The following is a 22,961-nucleotide window of genomic DNA, read 5'->3' on the forward strand; positions in this document are numbered from 1 at the left end:
GATCTATAAGGATACTATTAAGAAGAGACCTCCAGGGAGTAAAAGGAACTTTTGATAATTAAAGATGCAATGACAGAAAAGAACAAAATGGCTGGAAGACAAAATGGAGAGAAGTACCCAGAAAGTAGTGTGAAAATACAAAAAGATGGGAAATCTGACAGAGAAGTATGAAAATCGGAGAAACAAGCTAGGAGGTCCCAGCCCTGACTCCCAGCCCATCCAGAGAGAACGGAGGAGCCATCAAGGAAACAGCACAGGACCTTTTTGTTAAGCCCAAGTCCTTGAGTTGTCAGACTGAAGAGTCACTGCCTCAGAGGGACGGCCGCATGCTGGGAGCCACACCTGCGACGCTTCCCAGCTCTGAGCCTGAAGGGAAGATCCAGAGACAGTCACAGAGAAGGCTTCAAGGCACAGGAACCAGAACGGATATGGAACTCTTGCCAGCAACCAGAGCCTCGAGGACAGGGCAGCGATGCCTTTAGAACTCGGAAGGAACGTTATTTCCAACCTGAAATTTTACCCTTCGAGCAACCGAGAAACAGAATAAAGACTTTCCAATACCTTGAGTCACATCAAGTGCCAAAAAACCCCCACTCATCAGAGACCCTTTTCTCTAGAAGACCCTGCTGAAGGATGGGCTCTGTGAAAATGAGGAAGCAGAGGAGGAAAAGGAAAAGGTCAGTTGGTGGAGAGAGGAGATCTGATACAGGAGGAAGAGACTCTCCGGGCGTGGGGGGTGAAGGGAGACCCCGGGGTGGCAGCCGGTACCGTGCAGAGGGAGCCGCTGGGTGACACAGGAGGGGCCCGCGTGGGTACTGTGGAGTTTTCACAGTAGCCCGTGCAGCCGAATGTCTGGAAGGGGTTTCAGAGGTGAGAATTTGAGGGCTGAATTAGTAATAAATATATGGAAAAATAAGTGAATACACGCACCCACTTTTATCCAAAGAGAACAGAAAAGTGCAGGAAGGAAAAAGGAGCCACAGGTCATTACGTGACTTGGGTGTGAATTATACGTGCGGCACTCTCATGAGAGGCTGGGGAAACGGGGGGCATGGGGGGCATGGGGAGAGGCTCTCGGCTCTCTAGTTAATGCCGAAATGCTATTGTGGTAGCAACTTGGGCCCGTTTGTTAGAGATAGAAGGGTGAACAAAGAGGAAGGTCTGCTACTACTGCTGTTTTCCATAACACAATTTATGGAAATAATTCGTTCTTTAAACTCTATGCCTGTGCAACTTTGATAAAATTAAAACCAGAAAAAATGAAAGATTGTGCGCAGGTCACTATATCCCTGAGAGGCCACTGCTCCCGCAGGAGAGAAAGGAAGAAGCTGGCCTCCTCCTAGGTGCTGGTCCAGATTCCCTGGGATGCGAGAGTCCAGGACTCAGACACACACCGTCCAGACTCAGGCGGATGGAGTCCTCAGCGCTGAGGGGCCACAGTGGGTTGGGGTGAGCACCCCACTTCCTGCACTCTAACCCCCACGCTCGGGCTGAGCCCCATGCCTCCTTAGATCCCCTACTGGAACCCAGGGGGCAGCGTCTGCTTGAGAAATGGATTCTCCTTTAAATTTTAATAGGATGCATTTAGGTCTTCTCCGACCGTGCTCAGGGCTCCGGGGACTCTGGTCCCAGCCCACACAGACACTCAGTCTGCCCCGTGATCAATATGTCTTTTCTCATTTCCATTTTGCTTTCACGCTGGCTTTTTTTTTTTTTTTTTTTTTTTTTTAACACTGTCCTGGACTTGGGTTTCATAGTGACATAATCCGCTCTCTCGCATGCCTGGAGTTGAGTGTTTCCTGGGAAGTCCTTCGAGTCCTCAGGAGAAGGATGTCAGGCCAGTACTGAAAGCTGACCTCACTAGACTGAGATCTGATCCAGTGATCCAGGCCCACCTCGGATGGACATACTATGAGTTCACTTCCAGACCTCGAAATAAAGCAAGACAGATGGATTTTTTTTTTTTTTGGTTTCCCATTGAATACAAGAGTCGCATTCATCTGATGCTATACATAGCCTAATAAGTATATAACAACATTATGTCTAAACGGTGCACATGCCTTAACTTAAAAATATTTTATTGCTAGAGAAATGCTAACCGTCATCTGAGCTTTCAGTGAGTCATGATCTTTTCGCCAGTGGAGGGTCTGGCCCCAATGCTGGTGGCTGCTGACTCATCAGGGCGGTGGGTCCTGGGGTGGCTGAGGCGACTTCTTAAAATAAGATAAGAATGAAGTCGGCTGCATCAGTTGACTCGGCCTTTCGTGAATGATCTCCCGGCAGCACGTGTGATGCCGTTGGATAGCATTTTGCCCACCGGAGAGCCTCTTTCCAAACTGGAATCGATCCTCTCAGACTCTGCCGCTGCTTTGTCCCTGTAGCGTATGGAGTGTCCTAAATCCGTTGTTGTCATTTCCGCACTCTGCACAGCATCTTCACCGGCAGGAGATTTCGGTCTCAAGAAGCCCCTCTCTCCGTTCACCCAATGCAGTAACTTCCTCATCTGTTCGGTTTGATCATGAGATGGCAACGATCCAGGCTCCACCTGGAAGGCTGGTTCCCCCGCTCTTCCCATCACATCTGTGGCTACTTCCTCCGCTAAAGTCTCGAACCTCTCTTTGATCAAAAGGCACTGATCGGGCGCCTGGTGGCTCAGTGGGTTAAGCCACTGCCTTCGGCTCAGGTCATGATCTCAGGGTCCTGGGATCGAGTCCCGCATCGGGCTCTCTGCTCAGCGGGGAGCCTGCTTCCTCCTCTCTCTCTCTGCCTGCCTCTCTGCCTACTTGTGATCTCTCTCTGTCAAATAAATAAATAAAATCTTTAAAAAAAAAAAAAAAAGGCACTGATCTGCAAAGCCCAGGAGAGTGAAACCCGGTAAAACGAGGTATGCCTGTATTCTTATTTGAGGGGATAATCTTCCCAAAGGGATAACCTTCCCAAGAATCTTAAGTGGTTTCCTGGGAACAGAAATGTCCTGCCCTAGTTTTCAAAATAGCCATTTGCAAATCTATCGTTGGCCAAGACCCAGAACCCGGTTTGGGTCTGAGAGAACCCTCCCGGCTTCCTAGTCCAAACCATCAACCTGCTCGCCTGGCAGCCAGCATCTTTCCTCCTGCCGCCCCAGAGGAAGAGCTCTCTTCTTTTTTTTTTTTTTAAGATTTTATTTATTTTATTTGACAGATAGAGATCACAAGCAGGCAGAGAGGCAGGCAGAGAGAGAGGAGGAAGCAGGCTCCCTGCTGAGCAGAGAGCCCGATGCAGGGCTCGATCCCAGGACCCTGAGACCATGACCTGAGCCAAAGGCAGAGGCTTTAACCCACTGAGCCACCCAGGTGCCCCGGAAGTGCTCTCTTCTTAACTCTGCTTTGGCCCCCATCCCTCAAATCTTCTCCAGAGTCCTGCTCCTGCATTCTGTGCCTTGGTAGAAGTCATGCCTAGCAGCCCTAGGATTCCTCAGTTTAGACACCCACGTGCTCCACTTTTCATCTCTCCAGTCCCCACTCCCTTCATTTCTCTGCTTTCCTCCGCAGCCAGCCTCTTGGTTGGAGGTTTACCGTCCCCTGATCCCTCCACTCCTCATCTCAGCGCACGCCACTGGGATTTTGCCTTGACCCAAACAGCTCCCATCCGGGCCACCAGTGACCCCCCTCATGGCCACATCTCCTGGACACTGCCTGACCCCATGTTCCCGGGCCTCTGGGCAGCACTCAGCACAGATGACCATTCCCTCCCTGAACACCCTCTGCCCTTGGCTTCTAGGACTTCTCACTCTGCTGGGTGTCCTCCTACTCCTCTGGCTTTTCCTTCTCCAACTGTTTGCAGCTTTGTCTCTACCAGCCTCTAACTGCTGGTGGATCCTGGGCTGGGTCCAGATATCCTTTCCTTTTCTCTCATTCTGTCTCCTCAGGTGACCCTTTCCAGACCCATCCCCTAAGGAGCATTGACAAACACGTATCCCAGTGTGTATTTCCAGCTCGGACCTGACCTCTGAATGCCAGGCTCACCTGTGACCTGTCATGACCCAGCATCTCAAAATCAACATGTCCACCAAGTTGCGATTTCCCCTTCCCCAAACCTCCTTCTCGCTCTCTTCTCCCCTCCCTGTGCAGCTCAGTAAATGACACCACCACCCACCCACTGTCACCTGAGCCTGAAGTGGGGCAGTCATTCTTGATTCCAAGCTTCCCTTTCTCACCCTCCACACTCGGTTCACCGGGAGTCTGATAGTTACATTCCTGTCTTGGCCACCGGATACTGCATGTGGACTCCGCTGCATCCTGCCCTTCCATGCCCTACTCCTAACCCCTCCTGAAGTCCAGGTCATCCTCTTTAGGAGAGTTGGAGCAACAGGATTTGGGGAGGAGGAGAAAGAGAACAAAACCCAGTGTGGGCACATGATATGGGGCTGAACAATTCACTCCCTAGCCCACTGGGACCATACTCAGAGTTGCACATCCAGCTCCACTTCCAGGGAGAGGTCTGAGATTTAAGGAGAGATCAGGGTACCAGGGTCCTCTCAGGAAGAAGACAGGGCCCTGGCAGCCTGGTCTCTTTCGGGCTCTACATCCAGAGCAGGGCGCCTGGGACCACTTCTCTCTGGCCCCTAGGACATAAGGGGTTGGTTCAGTCTGGGAGCTGGCAGCCCACAAGCCCTTTTCAGCATCACATGTTTCATTTTGACCATGAACACTTGCAGGACAGGTCAGCATGCAAATGACCTTGGCTGCCAACCCCAGATGCCGGCCCCATCACTGAGACCATCTGACTTTACCCTCCCCAGATCAAGCCTGACTCCAAGTGCCCAGCCTGGTTCAGTCCTGGCTCTTGTCCTTGTTCCTTGTGAGACCCAGAGCCTTGATCCTACTCACAGGTTCTAGAGTTGCTGAGTCCAGGGACCTGCCCCTCACCTACAGTCTCCTGACCATGCTGGAGGGATGATCATTTAATAAGCACTCTTTAGCACTGACTATGTGCCAGATACTTTGCTCAGCATCAGGGATACCACAATGACCAAAAGATAATTCCTGCCTTCACGCAGAACTTACATTCTGGTGGAGGAAATAGAAGCAAACTAGTAGGTACATGAAAAAAAAAAAAAAACAGGGAAGGGGAATAAGAAATGTCAGAAAAGGGCACAGGAAAGTAGGTAGTCTGAGAACGCTTTACTGAAGGATAACTAAAAGAAGTGAGAGAACCATGGGACTCCTGGAGAAAGTGTTCCAGGCATAGGGCATAGCAAGTGCAAAGGCCCTGAGGCAGAAGTTCTGGTCACTGGCCAGAGCACAGGGGCACAGGTAGAAGGGCAGCCATTGGCTAGGGAGGAGCTGAAGTCTGCACACAAAGGTCTCTTGAGGGCTGTGGAGGGTGCAGGACAGCAGTGACAAGGTCTGTTGATGTGAAACAGGATCCCCGTGGTGGCCAGGTTGAGAATACACTGTGGTGGGAAAGGTGGGGGGGGGGACGCAGGTGATTATAGGAGGACACTGTAAGAGATGGCAATGGCTTGCCCCAGGAGGTGAGAAACAAATAGGCAGTTTCTGGGCATGGTTTCAAGGGTTGAGCTGACAAGATCTGCTGATGGACATGAGACAGAGCAGTCTGGGGCCTGAACACCTGGAAAAATAAAGTTGCCCGTGCAGAGTGTGAACAAGCGCTTTGTTTTTCTCTTGCAAAAGATGCTCCTTTCCCCTCTGGCCACTTACAAGACATTCAAAAGGACATTGAGCAAGTGCACGGTGAGGCATCCAGTTTCTCCACCCGTGTGACACGGCATACTCCGTACATTACCAGCTCCTGAGCAGGGGCTTTTTTTGTTGTTGTTGTTCTGGTGTGGATTTTCAGAGCGGTAGACCTGATGAGTTTATCGCTTACATCTATCCCCAGAACTCCAAATTAACAGCACGTGATTCAAAATTTTATCAATGTGCTCCTCGAAACATATTACAGAGGAAACAAATATTACTAAAGACAAAATCCAACATTGTCCTTCATCAGGAGTTCCCAGGGAGGAGGGGCTAAGCAAAGCAGAAATTTGGAAATTTGGGATGAAAAATGATACACTAGTAAGCCTCAAAGTCCAAGAAGAAATGAGTTTCTGAAAAATTACTGAGAAAGAGAATAACCTTTAAACTTAAAAAAAATGAAAACTATTCTCTTCAAGCGACTATTATATAAACACACACACACATACACTTTAAAAATATGGAAATATAGGTGCACCATAATACTGCATGAGCTCTTAGGCTTGAATAAAATAAATTCAGCTAGGAGAAATGGAAAGACATGAGCTAGAACAGCATGTCTCTTAAAAATCTATCTCCCTCCAATGGAGCAATATTGAATTAAGACAACTTTTAAAATAAATTCTTGAACAACTGTCCCAAGAACCTGATGAGCCACCGTGGTTCTTAACATTTGTGTGTGTTGCTCTGAGGATGTGTCCACTGAACACCCCAGTGGACATTACACAGATGGCTGGAGACCCGACACGAAACCCTGGGGAGAAGTCCGACTGGACGTATATGTCTGGGAGCCATCAACCGGCAGTGGCATAGCGAGTCACCTTGGGATTTTAGACAATGGAAAGGAGGATGATGGAGACCAAGCCCGAGGAACCCTAATATTCAGAAATCAGGAGATGATGGGAAATCACCAAAGAGGAGGAGAAAGTGCCACTGGCAAAGGAAGAGCATCAAGAAAGATGGCGCCATGGAAACCAATGGACGAAGGGTTTCAAGGAAGGGAGAAGAAGGAGGGATCAATGGTGCCAAATGCTGCTGGCAGGTCAGGGAAGAACAGAAGTGAGAATGGACCACAGAATTCTACAGGGTAGAGGGTGCTATTGACCTTCACAAGAGTAGTTCTGAGGGGTGATGAGCCCAAAGGCACACCTGGAATGGGCTGAGAGAGAACGGGAGGAAAGACACGGAGGGGAGCAAGTATGGTTCACTCCTCCTGGGCATCAGAAAAATCTGGTGATACAGGCCGTTCAATCAAAGATGTGCTTTTAAGGTAGGAAACTTCAAGTTTGGACACACTGAACTGAATGGGCCAGGAGAGAGGCAATGAATGGCTGCAGTGACATATCGGGGAAGATGGGAAGAGATGGGACCCAGCACCCTCTGATGGGGGACCTGGGTGCTCTTCTTTCAGCTGGGCTTCTGGGTGATGCGGTCAGCAGGGTCTGGGATGGAGTCCTGCTAAAGGCCTGAAGGGATCAGGGGCAGCCCTGGGGTAACCCCGTGTCCCTGAGTCACCTTACCCACCCTCCCTGGCCCAACCACAGCGGAGCTTCCATTCTTTGCCCTAGATTCCAGTTCCGAGTTGAGGTTGGGCTGCCCCGCTAAACACCAGTCTCTCCTCAATCCCTTACTCCCTGGCCGTGGTCACCTTTCTGAACATCCCCACCCTTGCTGGGCCTGGCCTTTCTGGCTCTTATGTCTGATCCATTGTTCCCTTCGGACCGAAGCCCCAAGCTCCCCATCCCTCAAAGCTCGGATGACCACCTCCAGCAGCCAGGTAGTGTTACTGATCCCAGTTTCTCCTTCTTTCACACCAGTCCTCGGGGCTAAGTTCCCAGCTTTCCTTGCAATGAGTGAACTTGAATTAGGACAATATAAGCATTGCCCTCAATGAACAATATAACTTTGTATGAGTGAAAACAACATTCCCTAACAAAGGAGGCCTTCTAAAACAACCCAGGCAAATGCATAGGTGCTGGGTGAGAGAGCCAACACATTCCTGATGGGCACTCCCAGAGGCCGTCTGGAAAATGCAAGCTTTGTTCGGGTGTGGAAGTGATGCAGAGCGAAGGGAGGGGGCTGTGTGCCAGGAAAATCAAGGCAACAAATAGGAACCGATGCATAGTGTGTACAAAGCAAGGCCCTAGGACCCAAGTCAAGAGGGGTCCTGGAATGAATTTCAGTGCCATGGTTATTCTAGAAGTAACACAAAGAGCCACGGAGTTTTCTCCATGGTGGGACCTGAGAGGTTAGTTAAAAGAGAGGGTTGAGGCTGGATAGGACTTGGTAGTGGGCAGAACTCAGCAGGTCCAGAGGGGGATCTACAACAGGGACGGGTCAGACTGGGGGTCCATTCTGTAGATAAGGCAGCCATAGAAGGCCCTGGGGCCCAAGTGTGACATAGGCAGAACTCTGATCAGACACCGAATGGCACCAACATGGGTGTCTGGAGAGAGGGGGGCCAGAGATCACAGCTGAGTTATGAACCACTTCATGTGGACACCAGAATTTGGGGACTAATAAGAAGTAGGGGGGGTCAGGGGAAAAGGGGCCCAAGATCATACTAAGGTTTTGAGTGTCAAGGTGTGGGGACATCATCTGAGATCTGGATGCAGAAGATTCTCTTGGTGGTTTGGTTAGCACATGCTGAAGTTGAGGGGCCCAGGAGGCATCAGTTCAGGAGTGAGACTCTATCTGGAGACCCAGATTTAGTGTTGCTCACACAGTGACAAGGTTAGAAGAAGAGCGAGATGATGCTGACAAGGGAGAACACTCAAGGACATAAGAAATCAGTCCGACTGACCAGGTACAAGAGTCACCGTTACACCCAGACTGCTGACCCAGCGACCTTCCCTCTCCACCCGTCTCCTCCACCTTCCCAGGCCTCGCTCCCCCCGGTCCAGGAAGCCCCTTCTGGCTGTCCAGCCCCAGAAGTCCCCGCGTGCTGGGAGCATCTCGACATTAGCAGTCCACACATCAGCACCCAGCCCTGGTTGCCCCCCGAACCAGGCTCCCGGCACCTGGAGCACAGAGCCATGGTTTACCCCCTTGGCTCTTGGTTTCTTCGGGCACAGGCACCCAGAAGGCGTTGAATTAATGGGTCCTCCTGGATGGACTGATGAATTGATCGAATGCTGGGCTGGAGGTCAAGTCGAAGGGTAAGGAGACCAGCGAGTAGTTTGACTAGTGATAAAAAGACTCATGAGCAGGGGACTCGCAACATCTCCTCTTTGTGTCTGGCTTCTCGACTTTTGGCTATGAATTCAATCTACGTCAATCAACAAGGATACATTTCAACAACGCTATTGAGGAAAAACAAGGTGCAGACAGATGTGAGACCGACTGAAGTCATTAGCACTGTCGACTGAATATCTCTGGGGTCCCCCACGTGCACGGGAGTGCTCTCCCCCATTCTCTCCCCAAAGCAGGTGAGGCCGCAGGGGGCTTGCCCTGGCCATTCACGGGAATAGAAGCTTCTGGGTGCAAGCTGTAAGGGCCAGTGCACAGCTGACTATTTCTCACCTTCCTTTCTCAGTCTCCATCACCCTAGGTCTCTGAGTGACCCCTAATGACAGAAGCCCACCACAGACCCTTATCAAACAGGTCCTTGAGGGATAGCAATGCTTGCTGTGTTAAAAAAAAAAAAAAGAAAGAAAGAAAGAAAGAAAGGAAAGAAGTAGAAAAAGAAAGGAAAAAGGGAGAAACCAGTCGAAGACAAAACTGTGGTGGCCTCAGATGGGAGTGCTTGAAGGATACAGTCAGTTTCTGGGTGGGGGGACACCCTCGGCAATTTGAAGGGGACAAGGGGTTTCGTGGCTGGTTGAATGGATGATCACATCCTTGGCCCCAACCATGAAATGCTGGAGGTGCCCCCTGTTACACAGCAAACTAGAACATGCCCCCCAAATTTCCAAACATTCCTGGGGGGGGTAGAGAGCAGCCCTCAGAGAACCATGAATGGAGAGGGATTGCCAGAAGCCGGGGGTGGGAGGCACAGCGGGGGCCTCAATGGGACAGCTGGGCGGTAGGAGAAAAGAATCTGACGGGTGACACCATGTGGCCCCAAACTGCCCTAGCTGGACATGGCGAGCTGAGCATGAAGAAGCCATGTCTCACAGTCCACAGAACCGAGCCATGTCATCCCGGAGGGAGGGGGACACACGAGGTGGCTCCAGCAGTGACAACATGCCCTGATGCCCATTTGTCAGCGTCCTGAACCACGACCCTTAACGTGGGGGAACAAAGGACCTCCTGCTCAACCCATAAAGCATGTCCTTTCCCCTCTTACGGATGAAGAAACATAGCTGGAGACTCGATGGCTAGTCTGAGCAGGAGAGAGCTAAGCGAGAGAGGTAGGGAGGGTGAGCCTGGAAAGGGACGGAGATCCTGGAACAGAGCAGGTGGGACTAAGTGGCAACCTGAATGGGACAGTGAGGGGAGGGGGGTCCCAAGGCCCAGGCTGTAGGAAGAGAAGGGGACTCAGGGGTAACCTCTCACGTTTCAGCTGAAGGCGGAGACTCCAGGTGAAGTGACTGGAAGCGGGGAGAGGTTCCTGCCAGCTGCCCTTCCTGAGCTCGGGCTTCCCAGGAAAACGAGGGCAGCAGGGAGCCTCCTTGGGGACCCCCATCTCCAGTCTGGAGGCTGCTGCTTCTCAGGGAAGAAGCAAATCTTTTGGTGCACACCAGCTATCCCTCAGCAGCCCCTCAGCGTCTCACAGACGGTTCTTGAAGCCAGAGGCGAGAAGGCAAGTCATTGTGACCAGACGCATCAGTCCTAGGATGAATGAAGTCTTAGGGGGCCTCTTGGGTACCCGGTGATATGAGGCACAGAGACACAAGAGGGCGCTCTATTCAAATATCAGGGACTAAGCCGTTCTGCCCTCAGCTGGGGCTTAGTATTTTGAAAAACCTTTGAGATTTGAGATGAACTACGAGAGACTGTGGACTCTGAGAAACAAACTGAGGGTTTTGGAGGGGAGGGGAAGTTGGGGGTTGGGTGAGCCTGGTGGTGGGTATTAAGGAAGGCATGTATTGCATGGAGCACTGGGTGTGGTGCATAAACAGTGAATCTTGGAACACTTAAAAAATTAAATTAAATTAAAAAATATATACAAATCCTTTTGAAACCTCCTTCTTCTTTATCTCCCCCAACTTCCAAGTATGTAATCAGCCACAAACAAACAGCCTCACAAACCCGGGGCAGCTGCTGTTTCTGCCCACAGGTCCTGTCCCCGGGCTTTAATATGACCACCATTTTGCACCAAAAGACCCCCCAAAACCAAGACAAACAAACAAACAAAAACACACCTTTGGGCTACTATTTCTCATGAAGCTGCTACTGGAACTCTGGACAGGATGTTTCTCTCCCTAGAGAGAAACCTCTACCACTGCATTTTTTTTTTTTTTTTTTTGCCATCCTTGACCCCCTCCATTGACCCCCAGTTGCGACAACCCAACTCTTCCAATTTTGTTTCCAAACATCCCCCTCTCCCGACAGCCCCTGTTCCTCACTGCCACCAGAAGATGCCCTCCGGTGGCCTTGGGGAGCTTGGCCATCTCTGCTCTCCCCAACCAACAGAGGAATCCGGCACCTCCCACTTTGATTTGCTGAGTTAGGCACCTGCAGGTGCTAGAGATTGGCAGGTCCCCAGTGACACCCCCCGTTTGCAGGTGCTCACGTTCGGTGACGACTCTCTGCCTTGGCAGGTAGTGCTATCGTCCCTTGGGACTGCGTGGGACGAGGGCTGCGTTGATCACACTGGGAACACAGACACAGGACCCTGAGACAGACACCACATCCCCGGGAGCAAACACGTGGTCACACACAACACAGCTGGCACAAAACTTCCACAAAGCAAGTCCATAACAAGGCACCCTTCCGAAGCCCAGAGGGCCCCACAGTGTGAGTTGTGAGATGCTTAGATCATTGGGTTTTCAAAGATAAGCACCAAGGGTAAAAAAAACCAGCGACGATATTCCAAATATTTACCCACCAATGAGTCCCCGGCCCCAACCAGTCAGAATGGAGACCGGTGTAGACAGTTGGAGTGAGCAGCGCCTTTGTGATCAGCCCAGCGAACAGCGTGTGGGCAGAGCCCGAGTCCCCTGTGGGACAGTGCACATGCCGAGGTGGCTGTTTGCGCAGAACCGAGTGATCTGGGGGACCATGCACGAGGTAGATGGCAGTCGGGACACAGGACCTAGTTGGCGTGCTGTCAGCCCCAGTGCCGCGACTAGAAACGGAGACGACATCCGAAGCAAGAAGGGGCTGGAGGAAGACCCAGACTGCTCCGATCCTCGGCACACAGCCGGCTCCCATCCCCCGCCAGAGAGCCCGGCGTTGGGGACCAGAGACGGCCAGCGAGTCCCGTGAAGGTGGCGGCTGCTGGAAAGCGCCCATGGGCGCAGCACGGTCGGGGGAGACACTCACCGCCTCTCACCACGGACGGCACCGCCTCTGCCTCCGCAGGAAGCAGAACCAAACGCTGCCAACCAGACACGATTCTTACCCTCCTTCGAAGATTTTGATCCTCGCTGGCTCCCCTCGTTTGGAGGCGGGAGCGTCCTCCTCCGGCTTCCCTCGCTTCTCTTCTTCCTTCTGCACTCTAGCTAGATCTTTCTGGCCTTCCGGGGAAACCAGCGAAGGGAGGTGAACCTGGCCCACCACAGGAATGACAAAATCACAAAGTCAACGACATAAGCACTGCGTGGAGCGGGAGTCGTGGGGCGGGGCCTTCGGGGGCCCTGCGTGCCTACACTCCCCTGCGTGCGCCGCACCCGCTGTTCCCTCCACCCCGTGAAGACATGCTAGAAGCTCCAGCGGGCAGAAAGAAGGAGCTGGCTCCCCAGAGAGCTGAAGTCCCTTCTCCCAAGGCCACCCGGTTAGTTGGGTGTCCAAACTGGGACTCTCATCAGGACTTTGTCCTGGAAAGACCAGGCCTTCCCACGAGAGCCGTGTTTGCTTTTTCTTTCCATACTAGTCTAGAATCTTCTGGGGGACAGGCCCTTATCTTGGTCCTTGGTCACACCTGCACCTGAAACAAGGCCTGCCTCAGAGAAGAGTGTGAGGAAGGAGGAGCAAATAAATGAAGCCTCCATGCCGAGATTAATTGCTCCAATTCTCCTTGACAAATCAGAAAATGAAGGTCACCCTGCAAGTTAAGGGCATTGCGGGGAGCAGAGTGCAGGTCTTCTGAGGGCCCTGACCAAGACTTTGCGTGCACACTGATGGGCATGCACCTGGTGTGCAGGCTCTGGCCGGGAGTCTAAGGGAACCCATTCTCTTCACAGAGCTATGGGTCTCAGTGGTGGGAGCTGGCTCAGGAGGGAAACAGGTCCTCTAGACCCTCTGCCAGCTGTGACTGGAGTGATACTCTCTTCCTACTTCACGCCACTGTCAGTTAAGGTCATGGTTACAGCCCGTGGGAGAAGCACCCATGTCTCTTGATGCCAGGACAGTCTAAACCACAGGCTCCCAGGCCAGCTGTGCTGTTTGCCCTTATATGGGGTGCTTGGGCTGAGCAGAAAGAGAGCTGGTTGGGAGTCAGGGGACCTGGGTGTTAACCCCACACAGACTCCATTGCACGCTGAGCCATGCTTGGGTGGCTCCAAGCCCTCCTCTTTCTGGGCTTAGTTCGCCTCTGAGGAGATTTAGATCATCTTGAAGATTTATCCCAGGGCCAATGTCTATGACTCAGTGATCCCCCCAAACTGTCTCGTCAGCACTGGAGATGAGGAGTGGAAACCGAGGGAGGCTACGGACTGCTGCTCTGCCAGAAGACAGCAGATACTGCGCCGTGCCCAAGGAGTTCCAGAACATGCTCTTTTCACTCCTATCTTGGCCTGCCATCTGAGCCATCCGTGGAATGACCAAGGGGGACTTCCACAGGCTGCCGGAGGACTTCTCTCTCACAACCAGCTGTGATGTCTGGGCAGAGCTGGAGGAGACTGGTTGGGTGGCAAAGTGCCATTCTATCAGGAAACACTGTTAGAACTGAGAGGGGGACCAGGAGTCTGCATTGGCTTTTAAAGACAATAATATGATTGTCTTTAAATCGTAAAAATGATTGTTGAGTGCTGGTGTGCCAAGCACTGTTCTGACACACTTTGTATATTTTAACTCACTTACCTCTACAGCCCTAAGAGCTGAGTATTTTTTGCACCTCTAGTTTATAGATGAGGAAACCAAGGCACAGACAGAAGAGGTAACTGGCCCAAGGTCACACAGCTAGTATGGGAGGTAGTGGGAAATGTGGCACTGAGTCCTTGTTTTCAATCTGTTTGCAATATGTGGTTGTCAAAGTGACCCCCAAAGGGGAAAAAAAAATCGCAGGAGAAACTGGGAAATGGGACATGGCTGCAAAGTGACTTTTGTCTAAGCTGGGGTTTCTCCAGGGCTTAGATATGGGGGGAGAAAAATACCTGTGACCCAACTGAAATTTGATAGTGTGGCCTAGACCTACATGAGGATAGTTTGGAAGATCTTTACAATGCTAAGATAGCCCAAAGGGCTTTTCAGAGCTACTAAGAGAGAGGGGAAACTATAAGACAAAAGACAGCTCAGGAAAGAAATCTCTTAAAGTACTGTCCAAAGACTGTTTGGGTTGTACCAAGAGATGATGAGCTCCCCATCACTGGAGCTATGCAAACAGAGGCCAGAGAGAGAGGTGTGTAACTGTAGGAAGGCATGAAGTGGTGGGCCATGCAGCTATATGAATACACCATACGGGTGCACTTCTGGTAGGAAACACGCCAGTGTATCTAGCATTTTATTTTAAGAAAAAGTTTGCAGGTTTCCGCTCATTTGATGAAAGCTGACTTTTAAACCAAAGATGGCCAAACTCAATTAAGTTAACTCTTCCTTTCTCTTACATGGACTTTTAGTATATAGTCATTCAAACAGAGGAAGTCCAGATCGTTGGAAAGGGCTTTGGAGTGAGGTCTGGTTTTGAATCGCGGTGCTTACATTTACTGTGTAGCCCTCTTCAGGTTACCTAACTTCTCTAAACTGGCCATTTCATTTATAAAATGGTGATACAGTACCCTAACTTTCAAGGTGGTTGTGAGGATGAAAGCAAAGTTCTACACAATGTGGCCCACAGCAGGGGCATGAGAAGTTGTAAGTATGAATACAATTACAACAGCATCTTGGGGGGAGCCATGGCCAGGAAGACATGCTGGAGAGAAATCAGTCACAATGTTTATGGCAAACATGGAGATCTCATCTAGGGATGTCTGTAAACTGACAAGGATATTCAGAGACTAGATCTGAGAAACAATCCTGTGAAGACTATCCAGCTGAGCTAGGGACGAATTTGGTGCACAAAATTCACTGGGTGATCAAAGAGGTGGAGACAAATATAGGAGGAGATCCCAAACACAGTTTTGTTCGTGTGTCTGTGATACGAATTTAGTTTGGTGGATTTAGGCCTGATTTGATCAAAGCGTCTGATGTGAAGACACTTTGATGAACATTTTAAAATCTGCAGTCACGGGACGGCTGGGTGGCTCAGTTGGTTGGACGACTGCCTTTGGCTCAGGTCATGATCTTGGAGTCCTGGGATCGAGTCCCGCCTTGGGCTCCCAGCTCCATGGGGAGTCTGCTTCACTCTCTGACCTTCTCCTCACTCATGCTCTCTCTCACTGTTTCTCTCTCAAATAAATAAATAAATAAAATCTTAAAAAAAAAATCTGCAGTCACTTTTATGGTTTTGTTTCCTCCAATAATAGAAAAAAAAATTGATTCTCTGGAGTCAGAGAGGTCTAAGTTCAAATTCTGAGTGTTCCAAAGACCTTCCATGTGACCTTGACCTCTCTCACCCTCTGACCCTGGGGTCCCTCATCCATAACTGAGCTGGGATGTGGCCTGGCTGCCTCCTGGGTAGAGACAGCTCTGACTGGGTTCAGCACAGCGTCTGGCACACCAAGGTGACTCAATCAACAAGACCAACTCTTATTCCACACACACCAAGTTGGTGTTGTTTCGCATGGCCTGGGTGCTCAGGCTGGCCCTACTGGGGTATGCGGGTGTCATGTATCTGAGGCAAAGAGGAAATTATCAAATGTCAAACTCCCTGGACTGGCAGGGGTCCATTCATTGTATGGCTCCTGAAGCAGGCTCAGGTCAGAGGCACTGGAAGAGACCCTGCGACCTTGGTCAGGGCTGGGTGCTGACACACAGCATAGATGGGTCAGGCTGTGAGTGGTCTTGCCCCCTAGTGGCAACGAGGAACACTGCAGCCAAGCTCTGTTGGCTATCCTGCTCCTGGGAGAGAAAGCAGCAGTATTTCAGAAGCTGCTGGTGTCACATTCTAGAAACTTGAGGAGTGGGAAGATTCTGAGTGCTCCCAGAAAATGGAAATAGCAGGTGTGGAGAATAAGAAAATCGGGAGAAGGCTAACAGGACCATGGAGGAACACGTGGAGTGGCATAAAGTTTTGAAAATGAAGTAGGCTGTCCTACCAGCCAAGTTTTCCAACTTGGTCTCTTGGAGAGCATTTTCCACCCTAGCTCTGACTGTGTCTTTGATTTGACAATAGTGGCTAATGGGAAAACAGGACGACTTTAAAGCTCATTTCATTGGAATGTATCTAGCCTGGTGATGGGAGAGACACACTGACAAAGAAACCCGATAAATATGTTTCCTTATAAGATACCCAGTCACAGCTGACGGGGGCAAACCCACCCACTCACCCGGCTCTAGTTACGCAAATAGAACTTGAGGGGAACGTGCCTTTAAAAGCTCAGCAGGACCTCTAAAGCTGACTTACCTCTGTCATGCGGGGCTTGCGGGAGCTGGATGGCACAAGCCTTCCTGTCTCAGGATGCGGAGCTGTGGCCATGGTGTATGTTTCTTTGCTCACCTTCTGCTTAGACCTCAGGAGGGACAAAGCAGCTTTAGTGGAAACCCCCGGAAGGTTGGGGTTGTACAAACTTATGCACCAACCAGCGTAAACAGAGGACCTCCTATCTGCATGCTGGATGTGATTTGGCTTAATGTAGTTTAAATAGCACCAACTGACATTAGTGGTCGTGTGGAGGCTGGGGGACTGCAGTACCTTCTTTGAGTCCGTACCTTCTTGCGACTTGGCTGGCCTGGGGGACGTTTCTGACAGAGGCAGCGAGCTGGAAGGTGCCAGTGGAGGGAGGTCAGGTTGTTCCTTGGAATCTTCTTTCTTCACACTCAGTGGGGGCAGCCCTCTTCGGTGAGGCTTACTGGATGGCTGGGTGTATTCCTTCAATGCCTCTGAGCCTGGGGCCATTGCATGGGGCAATGAGGAGTGCGGAAGGGGAGTCATTTCCTTTGGGTCAGAAGGATCTGAGGATAGGCTGGATGCTGTTTCTAGCTCCCTCCTGCCCTGGCTCTGGCTGCCCAGGTGGGATTTCTCTGGCCTTTTGCTGTCCTCTGTGCTGGTGAGCACCACGCTGCATGGTTTTACCAGCTCGAGTGTTTCATCTGCCTTGGAAACCTCCTCTTCCTTCACCCTTTTTTGCTGCTGGGTTTCCATGGTAAGTTCCAGGCTGCCAGCCGGTGAAAGGACACGTTTGCTCCCCCCAACTGTGGAAGAACTCCCCTCCAAGCTCACAACAGTCTCTGATGACAGGGAAGTGCCTTTTCTTTCTGGTAACGTCACAGGCACTCTCAAGTATGGAGTCGGGAAGCCTCTGCTCTGCTCTTCACTTCCCCCAGCCGAGCCAGGCCTGACCTCGTACACGTCTGTCCCACACACCGTCGTCCCTTTGCACGGGGGCTCCTCACACTTGGGAAGAGTTGCAGTTGCTGAGCTGCCTTGGGACTGGGTGACCAGGAGCTGGGAGAGGGTGGTGTACATGACACTCCCATAGGATGGCATGTTGGTCTGAATGCGGACCGGCACAACCAGGGACACCGTGGCGTCAGGACAGGCTGGCAGGGTAGGCGGAGTGGCTGATATGGGTGCTGAGCAGCTGGCTGGGGGATCCCTGGGGGGCAGCTGGACATCATTGCCGTACTCTGTGCTGGGGGAAAGGCCCGTGCTTCCTGTTGCCAGTGGGGCAGGGCTGGTTTTGATCTGGGGCAGATGGCTTTCCACATCCCCAGGGAGTGGAAGCGAGAACTGGGATTGCAGAGGCAGGAAGAATCCAGAAGAGAGTGCTGACGAGGCTGGGTAGGGCACGGGGAGAAATGAAGGGGGCTGCCGGAAGGGGATGCTGGCTGGGTGAGGCAGGAGCTGGGGGAGGGGGAGCTGGCCGGGGTGCAGAACGGTAGGCTGGAGAGGAAGTGGCGGGGCTTGAAATAAGGAGGGAGGAAGAGGGGGCATAGAGTATGGTGCAGAGAGGAGGCTGGACATGGCCTGGGTGGAGAAGAACTCTGAAGACTGTCCTGGCTCATGCTGTAAGAGGTGCTGGAAGGAGAAAAGGGAGACGGGCGGGGACAGGTACGGCTTCTCATGCAAGGGAAGCTGGGCAATGGGGTGGTGAAACACCTGCAGGGCTTCTGTGTAGGGTGGAGTGGACCCCAGTGGGGGTCTGTCCTGCACCTGGCTCTTGCCTCCCGGGTGCCCGCTGTGTGAGGTGGCCGCTGAGGAACTCTGGAGCAATGAGATTTTAGTGGAAGGTTTACTGCATGAGGGCTTTGGTTCCTCGCTCTCCTGTCTCCCCTTGGGGGTAGTCTCTAGCTCGGTGTCTGGAGGCCTGCTCAGAGAGGCCTGTCTCACCAAAAAGCATTTCCTTCTCTCTGGCGGGGCCGGCGGGACCACAGGGGTCGTGGGGGCTGCAGGGGCCAGCACAGAGGGGCCTGTCAAGGACAAGCTGCCGTAGTCGAATGATTTGCTGCGTGTCTCAGTCATATGGGCAGAATGGGAGATGTTGGGGCTCTGCTCTGAGGCTGACCTCCGCATCTCTCGGGCGTGCGGGTGGTGGCTGGGGACAGTCAGCATGTGGGTGCCCAAGGGTTTGGGGCGTGGGTCGGATGAGAGCCCAGGGGCCTCGGCTTTTCCGTGGTCGTCCCTCTCGAAGGAGGCGGAGCGGCTGGACCCGCTCAGGGAGACACTGCTCTCCTGACTGGGACTGCGAGACAGGGGTGCAGACGACTCAAAGCTGGACTCCCCCGACGACTGGGCCATCTCTGCCAGGCGCAGCCTCTTCTTCTTGGGTGGCAGCTTCTCAGCTGGGAGCTGGGCAAGCGTCTGGCTGCGCTGGGGCCACTGGAATTCCTCTGTCTTCTCGGGTTCCTTGGGGGGCGGCTCAGGCTCCGTGTCTGGCCGGTCGGGCTCCTCAGTCACCAGGATCTCGGGGACCTGAATGTTGGGCTGGCGGACCAGCCTGGGCTGCAGGGAGTGGGCTGAGCGTCCGTGCGGGGTGGGGGGAGGGGAGGAGAACGGGACCGGGGGCTTGTCTTCCCCTTCCAAGCCGCTGGGCTGCTCCAGAGAGTCGGACTTCTCGAAGGAGCTGGTGTGCTGGATGACAGAGATTTCTTTGGATGTTGTTCTCCTCTCCTTCCCTGACTCTAGACCAGACCCTGGCTTGGGAGTCCTTGGCTGGAAGCCCGTGGGTCCCTCCAGGGAGGGCACTGACTTACTCGGCTCTGCTGGTGACTTGGTGGACTCCAGGGGAAGGTTCCGAGAAGCATCTGACGGGCCGGAGCTGCCGAACTGACTTTTCGTCGACTCAAAGGCAGGTGGCTCTTCCTCATCCCCAAGGCTCTTCTCTTTCCTCCTCTTCCTCAGTGGGGTGAGTTCCAAGGTGGTCCCCAGTTTGTAATGCATCATCTGGGACCAGGGCTCGTGCTCGGCCTGGCTCTTTTCGGCCTCCGGGGACGCGTGAGCGCCACCCGCAGAGACGGGCTTCGAGATCTGAAGCTCTGAGCAGTAGTACTTTCGATGGGCTTCGTAGTTGTCCCTCTTCTTGTACCGAGCACCACATATGTTACATTCATAGATCACCCCTTTCGTTTTCAAACCCTTCTTTGTCTTTTTGGTGAGTTCGCTTTCCTTGGTTTCCGGCTCGTCTGCGGGCTTGGAGGCCGTGTCTTTGCTACTGGGCCCCGCCTCCTCCGAACTGTACTCCCCTCCTAAAGGTAGTTCGATGGCCGGCTGACGCTTGAGCATCCGGGGGTGGGAGGTAAACACGTGACTGCTGCGGCTCAGGGCTTCCGCGTCGGCGACGTGGTCGTCGAAGGAGTAGCTACCTCGGAAGGTGTGATGAGGGGTGCTGAGGGTGCAGGTCGTAGAAGGCATTGAATGGCTTCTCAGCAGAGGCACAGGGGGGGTGGTGCTGGGTGGGTGCTGGAGGCTCAGCAGTGATTGTTCAGGCTTGGTGGCTTTCTCGCCGTGGGACGACAGGGGCTCCCGGTAGAGGCTGGATTTGGGTGACTCCATGCTGCTGCGCCTGGACAGTGAGCTCCTCCTTGGCTTCACGCTGTCGATCTCGCTGGTGTCCACCACAGCCTCGTTGATGGTGATGAGCTTGGTGATGTGCTCAATGACCTGCGTCCGGGGCACAGACAAAGGTACCAGGCTGGGCTTGTCTTCAGTGGCCAGGGGCAGGAGGGGCTGGGTGGAGGTGGCCGTCAGCATGGCGGTCCGCTGCCCGATCCGCCCGCACTTGCCCAAGATGATCTCGGCGTAGGACCTGGCGTTGGTGTTTGGGGGGCTGACCTGCTGCTCGGCGCTCTCGGAGCGGGAGAAATACCCAGATTCTGTACTCCCTTTGCTGCCTGGGCTCAGAAACGCCTGCTCATCCATCACCTTCTTCCTCTCACTCAAGCGGAGGGCCAGCTTCTGCTTTATGGTGTGGGTGTCTTCAGGTTTCTGGCTCAGGGGGTGTTCCGACGAGGGCTCCGTGAACGGAGCGGGGTCCTCGAGTGACGGGGCTGAGCTGGACTGGGACAGGGAACAGCGCTCGTGGCTGGAGCCCTGGCTCCCAGAGCTATACAGACCGCTGGACAGAAGGGGGTGCTTAGGCCTGGGGGAGAGCTCTGCGGGGTGGGCAGATGCGCTGCCTGTTTCCTCCTCCGAATCTGTGCTTTCCCCCTCAGTGGGCTCCTCGAACTCCTCCCCGGGGACCCTCTCCATCTCCAGCCCCGGGGGGTACATCTCGCCACCCACTCCTGAGGCCAGGCCAGCTTTGATGCGGTGGGCATGGGACTTCCTGTGCTTGTATAGGTTACTCTTGGTCTTGAACGAGAAGCCGCAGGGGCCACAGGGGTAGGGTCTCTCGCCAGTGTGCGAGCGGATATGTTTCTGGAGCACACTGGGCTTGGCGCAGGGCCGGCTGCAGTACTGACATATGTACTTGCCTGGCTTCTGGGGTTTCCTCTCCTTCTTGTGTGCCTCTTCTGGGGGCTTCAAGGACACCTGGGAGGGACGGGGCACAAAGACTTTGGGGAGGCCAGGCAGGTCCTCAGGAGGGATGATAGAAGCGTGGGAAGGGAGGAGCTGGCCTGACGGATGAAGCCCAGGGGTCACAAAAGAGCTTGAGGGTCCAGGTCTCATGGGGTCGACCAGCTGCCACGTGGACCCCTCTAGGAGATGCTCCGGTTTGCCAGGCGACATGAATGCTGGTGTCAGAGGGTGCTGCGGAAGCTGTGAGATGGGGATGGAGGTGTCAATGGAGGACCTCTTGGGGGGCTTCTGCTGCTGGCCTGTTTTCTCCTGAGAGCCTTCCCTAAGAACTGATGGGGGGCCCGAGAAGGGCTGCGGGGCTAGGAGCTCCTGGAGGGGGCCCTCTTGGGGGACAGCCGTGCTGCTGCCTGGGTACGGGGCACCGGACGAAACACTGGCCTGCACGGCCTCTCCTTTGGTCAGCCGCTTCCGGGGACTTCCCTCAGCCTTCTTGGTGCCCTTGACACTTTGTTCAGGATCCATGACCTCCCCAGAGACTTCAGATGCTATTCAGGGAGGGCTGGGGTAGGCTGCATTTATGAATAATCCAAGTGTCCCAAGGAGGTGTCTGGCTTTGGCCACATTGGTCAAGAGCTGCGGAAGCCAAACCCAAGATGGGCTTTGGGAATTTTTTGCAAGTGTCACTGGCTGTGAGTGGACTCAGAGCAGGTCATTGGGGCCCAAACTATTCACATGGGTGAGGCATGGCCCTCTACTTTGAAGGCAGAAAATGCGCCAGCACTTTCTGCTTGAATGTCTGTTGTGGAAACGTCATGAAGGATGTCAATGTTGCCATCATACTGTTTCAGTTGGCAGTGGCGAGTGGCCACCCGCAAGTCCCCTGTGTGCTATGCGAGTGGTCGGAGGCTAGACACATCTGCAGGCACGTCCCACTCATCCCTCGTCCTGGCGCTGGAGAAGCCACGCTGGCTGCCTCAGGCAGCTCGGTCCAGTCCCTTCTCCCCTGGGGTCCCGTGTTGGAGATCCGCAGCCACAGAGGGGAAGTCACGCTCTTCTAGTGATGAAAGCACACACACAGAAATACACATACACACAAGAGAAGGGAGAGTTACTGCAACATGTCCACAATCTGTGCAGCATGGACTCTGTGAGACACGGTGATGTCCCTAGAAGTTTAACCAGAGAGACTCGACCAGAAGTCACAGCCCTGCCTCCATGCACCTGAGCACAGCCTGAACCTCCCTCACCTGCATTCACAGAGGCACTGGGTGACCTGAATGCCTTGGCAGTTCTGAGGACAGGGGCTATGTGGGGTGGTAGGAGCAGGAGATGGGGGAGGGCAGGCTCTGGGAATGGCAGGGAAGTCAGGGATGGGAGGCCTAGGCTCTGCTCTGAGGCAGGTTCAGCTCCCAAAGCCTCCATTGCCCAATCTATATAATGGGATAACATCAAATCCTGCCTCAGTTGCATCTCGGGGCTGCAGTGGAGTTCAACATGATAACGGATATGGATGCCACTGGGAAAATGTGGGCTGATCCTACAGCTGGTGGAGGAGGAGGTGCTGGGGTGTGATTCAGGGATGAGCTCTCCCATATAATCCCAATAATCTGAGAATGGATTATTCTCAGGTTAGTATTATTCCTTCTCTGGCCCTGGGCTCTGAAGGTATCTACAAGGGGCACCATTCCTGAGCTTATTGCCCTTGTTAACCCAAGCCCGTGTTTCATGGAAAAGCTAAAACCCACTGCCTCAGCCCATGCAAACCCACAGTCTAATGCAGCCATGGCTAGTTTGCTAAACAACAGCTGGGAGGGTCATTCTGGCAGGTTCTTCCAGCTTTTCCTGCCAGCCAAAGAGGAGAGGGGGCATGGGGTCCATCACCAGGCTCTGGCAGCCAG

At 53.1% G+C, this 22,961-nt stretch overlaps 1 protein-coding gene across 2 annotated transcripts in view; it reads right to left on the minus strand.

Annotated features, from left to right (window-relative positions):
• HIVEP3 (HIVEP zinc finger 3) overlaps positions 1-22,961 on the minus strand; it is a 91,918-nt gene that overhangs the window by 39,009 nt on the left and 29,948 nt on the right. Inside the window, exons 2-3 of one of the 2 annotated variants that reach the window (XM_044237970.1) lie at positions 16,510-22,117; positions 12,250-12,395 (exon numbers count right to left, since the gene is read on the minus strand). In XM_044237970.1, the coding sequence (XP_044093905.1) occupies positions 12,250-12,395; positions 16,510-21,585 (5,222 nt within the window). In that variant the 5' untranslated portion in view covers positions 21,586-22,117. Of the gene's footprint in view, positions 1-12,249; positions 12,396-16,509; positions 22,132-22,961 lie in introns of those variants that run through there. The other variant, XM_044237972.1, reaches the window with a different exon arrangement.

The sequence above is a fragment of the Neovison vison genome, chromosome 2 (genome assembly GCF_020171115.1).
Source record: "Neovison vison isolate M4711 chromosome 2, ASM_NN_V1, whole genome shotgun sequence".
Lineage (NCBI taxonomy): Eukaryota > Metazoa > Chordata > Mammalia > Carnivora > Mustelidae > Neogale > Neogale vison.